Source organism: Laccaria bicolor, genomic scaffold (assembly GCF_000143565.1).
Source record: "Laccaria bicolor S238N-H82 LACBIscaffold_10 genomic scaffold, whole genome shotgun sequence".
In the NCBI taxonomy this organism is placed as follows: Eukaryota; Fungi; Basidiomycota; class Agaricomycetes; order Agaricales; family Hydnangiaceae; genus Laccaria; species Laccaria bicolor.
Genome location: NW_001889881.1, coordinates 279103 through 293382, shown reverse-complemented (window position 1 = coordinate 293382; position 14280 = coordinate 279103). Strand labels below are relative to the sequence as shown.

Sequence of the window (14280 nt, the reverse complement as noted above, 5' to 3'; positions counted from 1 at the left end):
AGAGAGTGGTGGGGACTGATAAAGGGGGAGGGGGTGGTGCTGGGCCTCATCGTCCATCGTTGTCGTCGTCGTTTTGTCGTTGTCGCGTTGTCGTCGTTGTTTTGTCATCGTTGCGTTGTCGTCGTCGCGTGTCGTCGTTTGGACGTGGACGTTGTCGTTGTCGTTGTCGTGGTCATTGGTGGGGTGCTGCTCGCCGTTTGTTGATCGTGGTGGTGGTGGGCACTCCTGGGTGGCAGTGGGCGCTGGTCGGCGTTGTTTGAGGGTGCTGGTGGGTGCGTGGTGTGTTGTTCGTGGCTGGCTGGTGTGGTGGTCGTGGTTGGAGCCATCGTTGGTGCCGTGGGGCCTCGTTTGGTTGGTGACGTGGCATTGCGGCGTTCGCGTGGTGGGCGCTCGTGGATAGTGGTGGGCGCTGGTCGCCGTTGGTTGATGGAGGTGCTCGTGGATGGTGGTCGGCGCTCGTGGATGGTGCTGGCGCCACGTCGTTGTCGTTGTCGTTGTCCGTTTCGTTGCCACGTCGCTGGCCGTGGTCGTCGCCGTTTGTTGCTGGGGTGGTCGTGGCCGTTGTTGGTCGTGTGGCGTTGTCGTTGTTGTCGCTGTTGTCAATGTGGTTGGTGGTGGGTGGAAAGGAAAGGGTATTGCATTTGTTTGGTAACGTTGCCGTTGTTTGGTAACAGAAGTAAAATAAACAAACAAAGGACCGGATTCCGTTCCATTCCATTCCTGTCAGTCCTGCGGAACATTCCGGTGTCAATTCCGGAATGCCCAAATTCCGCCGGAATGGTAAGGCACCGGAATGACAAAAATAGCAGGCCTCCCTGCCAAATTTCATTCCTCCGGAATCCACCGGAATCCGCAGGAATGACCAGATTCCTGCAGGAATTAGGGGGGCACTGATAAGACCTCGAATGGCCTGCAAACATGATTTTTTTGTTAGATGTCAAATGCTTCAGTGCTCGAGCCTTTATTGCCTCCAAAGACATGGTAGAATACTCTTCTCCAGTCAGCCCTTGAACTACAAAAGTACAAGGACCCTCTTCGGTACCTATCTCTTCTTCATTATCATGAACACTTGTAGCCTCTCGCTCCCTATTTATTATTGATTGACGATAGTCAATTACAACTGGTGCATCACTCAAAGGGTACTGGCTCAAATTCTCCTGTGATATTCCGATGTCAAAGTAGTCAGAATGGTTCAATTTTAACCACTCAAGTGCTTTTGAAATCTGCTTTTGACGGACCAGCAATGGTGTACGTTGAAGGTCTTTTTTGGTAGGTTGACAAGGTCCAGTAAACATAACAGCCAAGACTTCATCAAGTTCTTCAAGAGGAGGAGGAAGAGTGTCATAAATCTTTGCAACAGGATTTTGGAAAGTTATTGCATTTGCATGCATCTTGTACCGTCCAGAGGCTACTTTGATTATACAGCGATTGTGGCGAACACATGATATGAGCAGCTGTTCAACGTAAGTTAAGCAGGCAAGCTCATCAGGAATTTTACCAAGCCAAAAACCACTTGTGTAAGAGGGCCATTGCAAGCATGGCAGATACAAGTCCTTTTTATATTCAGGAAGCCACAATGCAGCACCACAGCATTCACATTTTTGATTATTTAGGAAACTGGTCATGTGACCACCTCCTGAAAGCCCATCAGATCTATACCCATTATATATATATATTATTGCTATTTTTTATTGGACAAATTGTATATTTCCATATATATAAAATACTGGACCTTACAGAGAGTCCCTACCTTGAAAGTGACAATAAGTACTATGCTCCATTTTTCACTAAATTTTTCCAGTCCTTTATTTAGATCTCATCTCTCATCTCTTGTCCTCTTGGCATCACAGATTCTGATGACACATGAAACTTCCCCCCATCAAATGATCAGGAAATGTTCGTGCATCATAGAATCTTGAACATTTGTACTGAGGCTGTGCAACTTCGGTAGTATTCATCATAGATTCCGATGACGCACGAAACTTCCCCCCATCAAATGATCGGGAAATGTTCGTGTGTCATCAAATCTAGCTCTTCAAGTTCAACTTCCCATGCCACCTTCTCTTTGCCACAGCACCCTCTCTTTGTGGTGCACTCTGGTGTTTTGCTGAGCGCTCTTCATCTTGGCCAGTCCAAACGATTTGTGCAACATATCTACTGCATATCTGTCTCCTTTACACGCTCATCATTGTCTTGGCCAATCCAAATGATTCAAGTGCCACATATCTACCACAATTGTCTCATTGAGCAATATGCCAGCTTCACCATGCCATCTCTATGCACCTGTTGTCGTCTTGGCCAGTCCAAACACTTCGACCATGTTCATCTTGTGGAGTAATTCACTGGGTTCTCCAATCCCACCATTTCCTCTTCATTGCAAGCATGCTAAGCGCCAAGATCCAAGCACATGGATTCAATTACCATCAACTGTGTTGCAGGGGTGCCACCATTGAACAGACTGGTGTTAAAGGTGTGAAGGGTACCCACTGCTATTCTACTACTTGCACACATCTACTACTTGCACACATGTAGTAGTATCAAAACAAGTCTACACTGAAGGGAATCAAGCCACAGGGAGGTCTTGGCAGAGTTTAGCATAAGTTCAAAAGACACGAAATTACAAACAGACATACCTCCACAAAGGGTCAACGGATTCATAAGCAGTTTGTTGGAGCGTTTTCAAGATGTGAAGTAGTGTCCAAATGAGTCTATGTTGAAGGAAATTGAGCCACAGGAAGGTCTTGGGCAGAGTTCACCATAAGGACAAAAACATGAAAATACAAACTGACATACCTCCACGAAGGGATGACAGATTCATGGATTGTTTGTTGGAGCGTCTTCGGGACGTGTAGTAGTATCCAAAAGAGTCTACATTGAGGGAGATCGAGACACAGGAAGGTCTTGGGCAGAGTTTAGCAGAAGTGCGAAAACACGAAAGTACAAATAGACGTACCTCCACGAAGAGTTGACGGTTTCGTAAACGGTTTGTCAGAGCGTTTTAGTAATCCAAGTAACAAAAATAAAATGAGAATACAAACAGATGCAAGGGCTGGAGCATCTAGAGGGATCAATGTTTTCAGACAAACAATGCTTGTTTGCTTTTCCAATAATTCTAGAGTGGCAGGTTTTGTAAAAGCTTTGCAAGTAGCAGCTAATTGCACCAGATCGCGAAGCGAATCAATCTGTGTGAAGATCAATGATCTCACTTCTGCAATATTCCATGCTTGATGCATAATAGACTTGTGTAAGAGGGCCATTGCAAGCATGGCAGATACAAGTCCTTTTTATATTCAGGAAGCCACAATGCAGCACCACAGCATTCACATTTTTGATTATTTAGGAAACTGGTCATGTGACCACCTCCTGAAAGCCCATCAGATCTATACCCATTATATATATACAGTTGAGTGGCATTCTCAGAGTTAATCCGCAGCTTAGTGGCCTGAAAGAACTTGATGTCAAAAGGAGTCTGCCCTGCGAGAGCAAAATCTAAATATTGATAAGCACTTGCAAAATACAATAACTATACATTACTCACCAACGGATGGGGCTCTCCACGACGTGGGTTCCCAATCACACTGCCATTCAATGTTGTACTTCTCCTTCTCCTCGAGGGCGAGAGAGCGCGAAGGAACACGTTCTTTATATGCCCATGCAGCCTTCAGAATCGGATCCACCTCAAGAATGTTGGCAATCTGTTTACTGAGCAAATGGGAGGTGCAACGGGGGACTCCACCATAACTCTTTGCTTCAGCAAGGCTTTTGTAGTCTGATAGACTAGCCAAAATCTGAACAAAAAAAAGAGATATCAGATCGTCGGCAAGACCATCCAGTGGGCCAGTGAAAGTGGCACAGGAATGGAGCCACTTGAGGATGTGTAAAGCCATGCCACGTGCATAACAATACGTGATTCTTTCATTGTTGGGAATGGCATTGATGTCACCAGTGTCCATCAATGTTCTTTGGGTAGGAGAGGCTTCATCATCTTCCCCTTGATTTGGAGTGCTGTAAGTCCTGAAATCCAGAACATTGCCAAGAATAATCAGGACTGCAAGACAGATGATATGGAGCACGCCCTCCATTGTCTCGATGTTAGGTAGATGAACTGATGCAGGATCTGCAAGTGGAAATGAGTCAAAGATATAAACAATGAGGGAAGAATCTCACCGTCGTCAGAGATGCCACCCTCAATGAGGCCAACTTGGTAGAAGATCAGGATCCTCCGCAATAGGTGACGAGAGGGAATATGCTCTGTCTTTGTTAAAAACTTGTTGAGAACAAAGGCATGTACAACGCCTTGCAGAGTCTCCTGCATAAGATACGAGGAATAGTAATGACTGCCCTGTGCAATCACATCATCTATGCCATATACCCAATGTGCAGAATTGGGCAGCATATGACTGCAATATCATGAGACAATGCCATGATTATCAACACAACACTCACAGTTCATCACCAGGCCGAAGAACAACAGCCTCAAAGTCATACTTGATATCCTTGGGCTTCCCAGAGAGAGAAAAACCATCTTCATCCATGTAGAAGTCAATTGAAGAGAGTTTTTTCGAATCTTGCGGTCTCAAGAAGGCCCACAGTTTTCGTCCAACTTTAGTGCCATATCTTGTGTTAAACCCATCGCAGTCAATGTGGAGAAAAGTGAGAACGTGCTTAAGACCAGCAATACCCCATTCACAGTCCTGGGTTGGGAAGGGTCCATGAAGCGGAATTCTGTGGGTCCCACAGGTAACATTCCATGCAACACCATCTGTTTCATAATTGTTCGAAGGACGATAGGAAGACCACATGGGGAGGTCAAGTCCATTCAAAATCTTGCTGGTGCTCGAGGCATTCTCAAGAAGGTCGTTAACATGGCCACTGACAACAGAGGGAACACAGTCGGTCCCTGGGTTGATGACTGAGAAGTCTACAACAACGATTTAGATTATTAGACCAAATATATATATATATAAGTTCAAACGAACCAGTAATGGAGATCTGTGCAGTCATGGAACCAACAACGGTGCAAAGGCCTTTGGCATCGAACTGCATCTTTTCATCAAAGGGGAGCCCAGTGACGACGACCTGTTTATGGCGCATTTTGTTCTGGATGTCTGAGGCAGACATGGTCAAAAAGTCTTGATGATGCAATTTTGCCAGATAAGAGTTTTGCAGATCCACGATGTGAGGAGGACGACCCTCAATGTAACCATCATAAACAAGTTCCATAAACTCTTGGAACCAGTCATTGAAGACACCATGCTGAATGATGAAATATAAATGATTATTAAAACTCATAAACAAGTTTGACACGTACATGGAATTCTGGCGTGAATTCATGAGGATTGCCATCAATATTGTAAACTGTGAATGACCGGTCACAGACAATGCGAGGAGCTTCTTCTTTACTAAGAGAAATCTCTTCGTCCTTGCCCTGTAAAGCTGATTAGCATGGACAAGACTGAAATGAAATGAAACACACATAATCGTGCAGTATTGCAGGTTCAAACATTGAGAGAAACTCATCAACATTGATTGGCTTATCTGGAGAATTCCCAATAGAACCGAATCGAGAGCGTTTCCTAGGATTATTCTCGCCACCAGTCGCTTGGGAACCCTCCGCTTTGGGTCCCTTAGCGTCTACCTTTGATGAGCCAACTCTGGGTTTCTTCAAGTTTCCAGGATCACCCCTTCCACCCCTGTTGCCTGAGGTATTCCCAATAGGCTTCTTGACACCACTGTCTGTAGACTCATCTGACGATGATGACAAAGATTCTGGCAATGATGTGTAACATGATAGTACAGTAAGCCTCACCATCTCTACATCTTACTTTATGATACTTCCCACTCCCCGAGATTCAACTCTCGCTCCACCTCTCTGTGTTTCATTTATTTACGCGTTATTACTTTTCATTACATAAGCATTGTACTTACACCTCATGTTTTACATGAGGTGAATATATCTTCTTTTCACCACCAACCACTCTGTATCGCTCGATACTAGCCCTACTAACGGCTGCATCTAGCTCTCAGAGAATGCGTGGATTACAAGAGGTCGTGACCGCTGCTAGAGCAATCTTCACTGGAACTGTCCGTGAAGATCGGGATACGAGTACCGTGAACTGTCACGTTCTACGATCCCGCGCATCTAGTCACCTTACTTGACCTCTCTGAGGGTCACCACACCTCTGTACGTGTATTCGTCAGACTCCCTACGACTGTCCCACTTCTTTGAGGACGCTTTCGCTAAGAAGTGTTCCACAAAGGTGGACACTGTGGGAACCAGTCGCATATCTGACCGATACGCATCTCATTCATCCATCTAATCGGAATTGCATTCACCTACGCTCGTCGGACGAAGACGCCCTCACGACATCGAATTAACCTAAAACACTCAATCTTCGTTCGCCCTCTCAGTCAATCTGTCCGACTTCCGTCGCTCCAAGACTACCCCCTCGGTTTCCAGAGGGGGGAGACCAGCTTTTTCCTTCCCTAGCACGCTTGGGACTTCTAGACTCCCGATTCCGACGTCGACTCGCCCCAGTAGCAGCAAGACTTCGGTCCCCGAAGTCCCAACGCCCGAGACTACGTGGAGGAAAGGTCCTACTTTGGCTTTGACTCTGCAAGCCCCAATAGGCAGCAAGGAAACTCCAGTCATGCGAGACCCCCCTCCTCATCAACCACTTCCCTCAGGCCCTAGTGGATCTGCTTCACCGACGATCACCCCAATCTCCAACGAATCCGTCCCAACGACTTCTTTGAGCGCGGTCGAACCAACAGTCAATCCAGCGTTGAATTCGAGTTCGAACCGTCAAGGCATGGAGAGGGGCTATTCTCTTTCGCCAATGTACAGCCTTATCCTTGAGTACAATCGAGAACAAGGCGACAACCTTTCCACGGCTGCGGAAGTTTCGTGGATTTTGCAGAAACCCATCCTCAAACCTCAAGATATCGAGAAAGGGGGAGACGACTCTGATCCCTATACCGCGGTATGACTGGTCGACTCGGAACTGCAACCTATCCTACGCGTAGTTACAGAACTACAAGTATTCTTGGACCGAATGGCCCAACTCATCGATGAACGCACCAAAGTATTCCGGGTCGATCCGAGCGAGACAATGACCTTGGCCTTACAAGGTTGTGCAAGCCGGTCCCAGTTAGAAATGGCATACAAGATCCTGCTCAGGCGGCTGCTTACCGCTCAACAAACGATCATGAAATACGAAACACAGTATCGTCAATCGGAGGTTCCGCTTTCCCCACTATCGACAGTTCCGGAACTATACGACGAGATCGACAACATCAATAGCGTCGACGATAGAATGAGGTTCATGTTGGATAACGTACCCCGCCACCAAAACCAGATCTTGTCGGGCGCACGAGAAGCTCTCAGGGATGGACTAGGCTGGGACGTGATTTGTCCAACACCCCCTTTACCATCAGCTGCTATCTCGCAACCTTCAACCTCAGAGTTCTCCCGGACCCGAATCGCTCAAGGAAAGAAAAAGGTCGATTGGGATGACAGTGCTCCGTGGGAGAATACCTCCACTAGCGTCGAACAGGGCAGGAACCTCGATGAAGGACTGGAACCATCCTTTGGGTTTCAGACGCCCTTCAAAAAGGGAACTCATTTCTTTGATACGACGACGGAAGGTCTTTCCCCAGCCTTCTTCTCTATGCCTGGGCTCGGCTCTGCCACGGACGTGACTGTAGGCTTGGCTACTCCCTCTAGGACTGAACTAAGCGAGAATGTCAGGGAGTACAGCGCGAATCAAGGGACGAACGCCCTCACTATAACCAAACGAATTCCAGATTCCACTCAAGCAGCCACCACCGCTCCGACCAGCAGTTCTTCCTTCAAGAACGTCAACCCTTTCGCCTCAAACGGCTACAATGGATCTCCACAAGTCCCTCCGAATGGAGGTGGTGGGAACGGCGGAGGGGGTGGTAACAGTCCCCAGAGAGGCGGTGGTAACGGCCTTCCCCACTCAGGGGGAGGAGGAGGAGGCGACCCAGGCAGAGGTCCTCACAACCCAGGAGGTGGCGGAGGACCAAGCAATAATCTCCCTCCTCGAACGCCACAGTTCTACAGCAACCCCGGCGGGGGAAGCGGAGGTGGCGGAGGAGGAGATCCAGGGGGAGGCGGAGGACCAAGCCCCCAGAATAACGATTCTTGGCCGCCAGCTCCGTATGGCAACATGCCCGCTTCGATTAAAACGGAACTAAAGGTGGAGCAGCTGCCCGAGTGGGATGGAAACCACTGGACGGCGATCGATTACTTTTGGCAAATCCAGCAGCTAGCGTACCTAGGAGGCTGGCTTCCCGAGGCTTTAGGCTATTGGTTATGGTTCCATTTGAAAGATAGTTCGCCCGTTCGTCGCTGGTTCGTGACTTTACCGTTAGCACACCAGAGTTACATGCGATCCCACTACCTGAGATTTTTAAAAGGCATCAAAGATGGCTTCCTTGGACACTGCTGGCAACTAAAGATGAACAATTACTATAATGCTCAAACCTTCAGGGAAAGGAATCACGAGAGGGAATTGCCCTCAGAGTTTATTATAAGGCGAATCATATATACTAGAATGCTCCTCTCAGTTGACGCTGGGGGGCCTCTCAAAGTCTTTTACATCATGAGGAAAGCTCCCATGAGCTGGGGTCCTATCTTGCTTTTGAGTAGCATCAAGGACTCGAGCGAACTGTATTCACAAGTTACTGAGCACGAGGAGGCTCTCTTAGAAGCTTACCGCGTTTCGAGGGGAGGCCAAACCCCTTCTATCGACAACATCGTCACGCAGCTTAAGCAAATGGGTTTCGTTCAAGAAAGACAATCTCATCAGAGGCGAGCGAACATGGTAGAATACAGTGCTAGTACCGATTTCATGCCAGTACCCTCTACAGACGACGTAGTGTCGGCTTCATCGACTGCCGTCGAGGACCTCAGTTCTGGGCAATACATTCTACGTGAAGCTTACCAAGTTCTACGACAGAGACCACGCCTACCTCCCAAAGGAGGATATCCTTTCTCGAAGAATGATCACATTACAACGAAAATGGGGAAAATGCCCCCTTCTCCGTGCAAATGCTGTGGCAGCGCGAATCACTGGGATAAGGAATGTCCAGACTGGAATACTTACCTGGAGAGAGCGAAGCGTTCAGCCAATTCGGTAGAGATCTGGCCCGAGGACGAAGCTGATAAAGCTTACGCGTCAGCATATTCAGTCCTTCTGAACGAAAGGTTAACCGACCAGTCAACTAATCAACCAGTACCCCTCGAGTCTCCCATTCAGCAGGGTTTTGAACAGGCATCGTCCACTTCGCAGACCCCTGCGGAGGAGGCAAGTAAGACCAGCGTTGCGGAAGCGTACAAAGCTTCCAGACGGGCTTCTGTGGAAGAAGTGGAAGACGAGGATTACATAGCTCACCTAATTAAACCCAAGTCTCCAAAACATCTATTGGAAAAGATAGACGAGTTAGGATTCGAGGATAACGAAGATTCAGAGAAGGTAGAGCCGAACTTCAGATCCCCTCCACTTCATTCAGACGAGTTCGATTCGCTGGCGTCAGACCTGCAGACGGAGGAGGCTCCAACTAAGGAAGCTTACTCTTCGAACACGACAACAGGACCGCCCACAACCGACCATAAAGTTAAATTGAAAAAGAGGCGCTTTACGCCCGCAGGGTCTTCAGCCGTAGGAGTCTCTGTAGTCGCGGTCCAAGGCTGGGTTGGATCTCAGAGGAATGACCAAATCGACTTGAGATTAGACTCTTGTGCCGACGTCACGTTAATCTCACAAGAATACTTAGAGTCCCTTAAAGACCGCCCTGCATGTCAGAAGGGATTGAAAATGGACTTGTGGCAACTTACCGACAAAGACTCTAAAATCCAGGGCTACGTTCGGATCCCCATCTTTATGGAATCCTCGGAGGGAGTGATCATCGAGACAGAAGCTGAGGCTTATGTCGTCCCCGACATGACCATCCCCATCTTGTTAGGAGAGGATTACCATCTGAACTATGAACTCACCGTTGCTCACAGAATCGATTTCAAGTCAGTAGTTAATTTCTCCGGCGCGCCCTATTCCGTTCCCGCCAGGGGAGTAAGTCGAACCGGCGACTTCAGTTGAATGCAACAAAGCGCCAGCACCGTCGCTAGTTTCATTAAATCGAAGTTGCACAAGAGGAATAAGGCGAAGAAAGCCAGGGACAAGAAAAGATTTGGAATCGAAAAGAGAACCGTACGCGCCTCGGAAGATTGTCGCCTTCGTCCGGATGAGTGTCGGAGGATACGTGTCGATGGCCACTTCGAAGAAGACAGAACTTGGCTAGTTGAGAAAAATTTGTTAGCCTCCAACAATGATTCAGCTTTCATCGTTCCTAACGTACTGATCTCGGCATCTGATCCATGGATCCCCATCTCCAACCCTTCTCCACATCCGAGAATGATCAGGAAAGGAGACATAGTGGGTTACTTAGTTGACCCACAAGAATTTTTCGACACGCCAAGTTCTAAAGACGAATTCGAAAAGCTCGCCCGCTCCGCACAAGCTATTGCGGCCATCATATCGATTTCTTCGGAAACAACCCAAGGAGAAACTTCGCAGAAGTCAGAACCCTCGGAACACGACGAGGTCCCCGAGGATCCCACGATAAAAGTGACTCCCGCCGAAGAACCTGAGGCCTTCGGTCCGAAAACCGCAGAGTTGCCAGACTTGACGACATACCCCTCTGAAAAAATGGAGGAATGGTTAGACGTAGGCTCTCTGCCAGAGCATCTAAGAGAAAGAGCTTGGGAAATGCTGAAACGACGCCAACGGGCATTCGGGTTTGATGGTCGACTAGGCCACCATCCAAGCAAAGTACACATAAGAACCGTTGATGGTCAAGTCCCCATTGCAGTGCCGATGTATGGTTCGTCACCTGCGAAAAGAGCTGTCATGGATGAGCAATTAGATAAGTGGTTCGAGCTAGACGTCATAGAGCCTTCGAAAAGCCCCTGGAGTGCCCCCGTGGTTATCGCCTACCAGAACGGTAAACCTCGTTTTTGCGTCGACTACCGGAAGCTCAACGCCGCAACCACACCAGACGAATTCCCTATTCCGAGACAGTCCGAAATTCTATCGTCGTTGTCAGGCGCCCAAGTCTTATCTTCTTTGGATGCCCTATCGGGTTTTACTCAGTTAGAAATGCACGAAGATGATGTCGAAAAAACTGCTTTCAGAACACATAGGGGTCTTTTTCAATTTAAAAGGATGCCGTTTGGTTTGCGAAACGGTCCTTCCATCTTCCAACGAGTAATGCAGGGTATTCTAGCCCCCTACTTGTGGATTTTTTGCTTGGTTTACATAGACGATATTGTGATCTACTCTAAGACATACGAGGATCACATCGACCATCTAGACAAGGTATTGGAAGCCATTGAACGTTCAGGAATCACCCTATCCCCCGTAAAATGCCATCTCTTTTATTCCTCCATCCTTCTACTCGGTCATAAGGTGTCGCGTTTAGGGTTGTCGACCCACGCTGAGAAAGTCTGTGCAATACTCGATCTCCAACAACCATCCAAGTGTCCCAGCTCCAAACATTTCTGGGCATGGCCATCTACTTTTCAGCCTTTATTCCCTATTATTCCGATCGTTGTTATCCATTGTTCCAGCTCTTACGGAAGGGAGCGAAATGGTCTTGGACAGCAGAATGCGAGACAGCCTTCGAGTCAATTAAGTCAGCGTTGCAGGAAGCTCCAGTGCTAGGACATCCAATAGAAGGCTTACCCTATCGGCTATACACTGACGCATCGGACGAAGCGTTGGGATGTGCACTCCAGCAGATCCAGCCAATAATGATAAAGGATCTAAGAGGGACGAGGCTTTACTCGCAATTGGAGAAAGCCCATAAGGCCGGGAAGAAGCCGCCTAGTTTAATAGTACAACTACCTTCATCCTTAAAGGATGGACTGGTGGCAGAAGATTGGGCTGAAAACTTCGAAGACACTGTAGTCTACATTGAACGCGTGATCGCCTACTGGTCACGTACCTTCAAATCGGCTGAAACACGATATTCTACAACCGAGCGTGAGGCTCTGGGAGCTAAAGAAGGCTTAGTGAAATTTCAGCCATTTATCGAGGGGGAGAAAGTGACTTTGATTACCGATCACGCTGCGCTGCAATGGGCAAAGACTTATGAGAATTCTAATCGCAGGTTAGCGGCATGGGGGACGGTCTTTTCAGCCTATGCACCTCATCTTTCAATCGTACACCGGCCAGGAAGGAAACATTCTAACGTTGATCCTCTCTCTAGGCTGTATCGCGCACCGCCTCCTCAGGATTCCCCAGCAAGGGATGACTCCACAGCTCTCGAGATGAACCCTATCCACGTAGATTTTTCCTCCAACCCTTCCATGGGCAAAGCGGCATTTATGGCCTTCAGCATTCACGACTGCCTACAGGAGATTAAGGAAGCGTCGGTCAATACGCGAAGCTCTAGGCAAAAAGACAAAGTTCCGACAGGTAACATTAATGTACCAGCTGGGAGGACAAACAAGGAGCCAACAGAAGCGGACGAGGCAGGTTCAGATCTATCGGACGTGTATTGGGGTGCTACAAACCCCCCTCCCAATGTCCTAGTCCACTTAGACGAAAACATCAAGAGGGATTGGATAGAAGCATATCAAAACGATCCACACCTAGTTAAAATATGGAAGGATCCGAAATCACTAGTCGAGAACTGGACACCTGGCCACCGATTCTTCAGAGACCCCGACGGGCTCCTCTTTTTCAGGGACGCAGACTATCAACCGCGATTATGCGTTCCCCTAGAAAAACGGAGATTATTGTTGGAAGAAACACACGAGCAAGTGTACGAAGGCGCCCATCAAGGTCTGGAGAAACTATGGCAAAAGCTCAGCGGACGGTTCTACTGGAAAAGGATGAAAACTGACATCGTAAGATTTGTGTAGACTTGCGACGTATGTCAAAAGGTCAAGCACCCGAACTTCAACAAGTACGGATACTTGATTCCAAACCCGATACCATCCCGCCCTTATCAATCAATTTCAATGGATTTTATAGTGAACTTACCCTGGTCCGAAGGCTATAACACTATCCATGTAACAGTGGACAGACTCACAAAACATGGGACCTTCACACCGACGACGACCGGTCTAGATGCAGAGGACTTTGGGGCTCTCTTCGTCAAGAAAATAGCATGTCGTTTCGGCCTACCCGAGAGTATAATCTGCGATCGCGACCCCCGTTGGACATCAGACTTTTGGAAAGGGGTAGTGAAACACTTACGCACTAAGATGTCCTTATCCTCATCCCATCACCCGCAACACGACGGCCAGACCGAAATAGTTAATCGATTCCTCGAAGTCATGATCCGGGCCTTTACAGCAAACCACAAGGAAACATGGGCGCTATGGCTACCTCTGCTCGAATGGGCATACAACTCGAGCGTACATTCGTCCACGAGCGCGACCCCGAACTTCCTCATGTTTGGTTTTGAGCCACGAACGCCGGTTGACTTCTTGATTCCTAAAGACACCAGAGGGAAGGAAGTCACAAGAACAAACTCAGAAGAGTGGCTCGCTCACCTACAGATGCACAGGGATAGCACTAGGCAGGCAATAGCACATGCGCAGCACCACCAAGCCCGCGAGCATAACAAAGGACGTAGGGCGCTCGACCTCAAGGAAGGAGATAAAGTCCTAGTAAATCCCACTTCAGTCACCCACCTTGACCAAGCTATTAGCTAGGAAATCCTGAAAAATTATCCAGGCTAATAGATCCTCTGGCTGGTTTTTTTTTGGCCTTTGGAAGAAAATATATTATTGGATTTGATAGAAAATGTTTGACCTCTAATATTGTGACTAGAAATATTTGGGTAGATAAATTGTGTTCAAAAATATCCTAGTCAAGTGAAAGTGGTCAGAAATATTTGAAGGGTGTCAGACTGGTAAGAAATTTTTGAAGTGTTTCAAACTGGTAGGAAATTTTTTAGCTGTGTGACACTGCTGAAAAATGTTTGAGTCATGTCACACTGCTAAGAAATTTTTGAACCATGTCATACTGCTAAGAAATTTTTAAGCCATGTCACACTGCTTAAAAATCTTTTGACCATGTCACACTGCTTGGAAATGTTTAAGCTATGTCACATAGGCAAAAAATTTCCTGCCAGTGTCATGGAGTATCTGGGGTCCTAGTTTCAAAAAAAAAACTTCAAAAATTTCTGACCATTCAAACTTTTATCTTCTGGATTCAACTTTTCTACAAAATTTATGATAAAGAT

At 47.5% G+C, this 14280-nt stretch overlaps 2 protein-coding genes across 2 annotated transcripts; both read right to left on the bottom strand.

Moving 5' to 3' along the window:
* Nucleotides 1-599: 599 nt before the first annotated feature.
* Nucleotides 600-1625, bottom strand: LACBIDRAFT_296324 (uncharacterized protein; the record flags this gene model as incomplete). Its single annotated transcript, XM_001880121.1, has 1 exon — nt 600-1625. The coding sequence occupies one exon, from the start codon at nt 1623-1625 to the stop codon at nt 600-602; it is 1026 nt and encodes a 341-aa protein (XP_001880156.1).
* A 1363-nt stretch (nt 1626-2988) lies between these two features.
* LACBIDRAFT_296323 (uncharacterized protein) lies at nt 2989-5812 on the bottom strand (the record flags this gene model as incomplete). The annotated part of the gene is made up of 8 exons (XM_001880120.1): nt 2989-3151; nt 3207-3489; nt 3539-4117; nt 4168-4400; nt 4447-4921; nt 4980-5256; nt 5312-5428; nt 5477-5812. The coding sequence occupies 8 exons, from the start codon at nt 5810-5812 to the stop codon at nt 2989-2991; spliced, it is 2463 nt and encodes an 820-aa protein (XP_001880155.1).
* Nucleotides 5813-14280: the final 8468 nt, after the last annotated feature.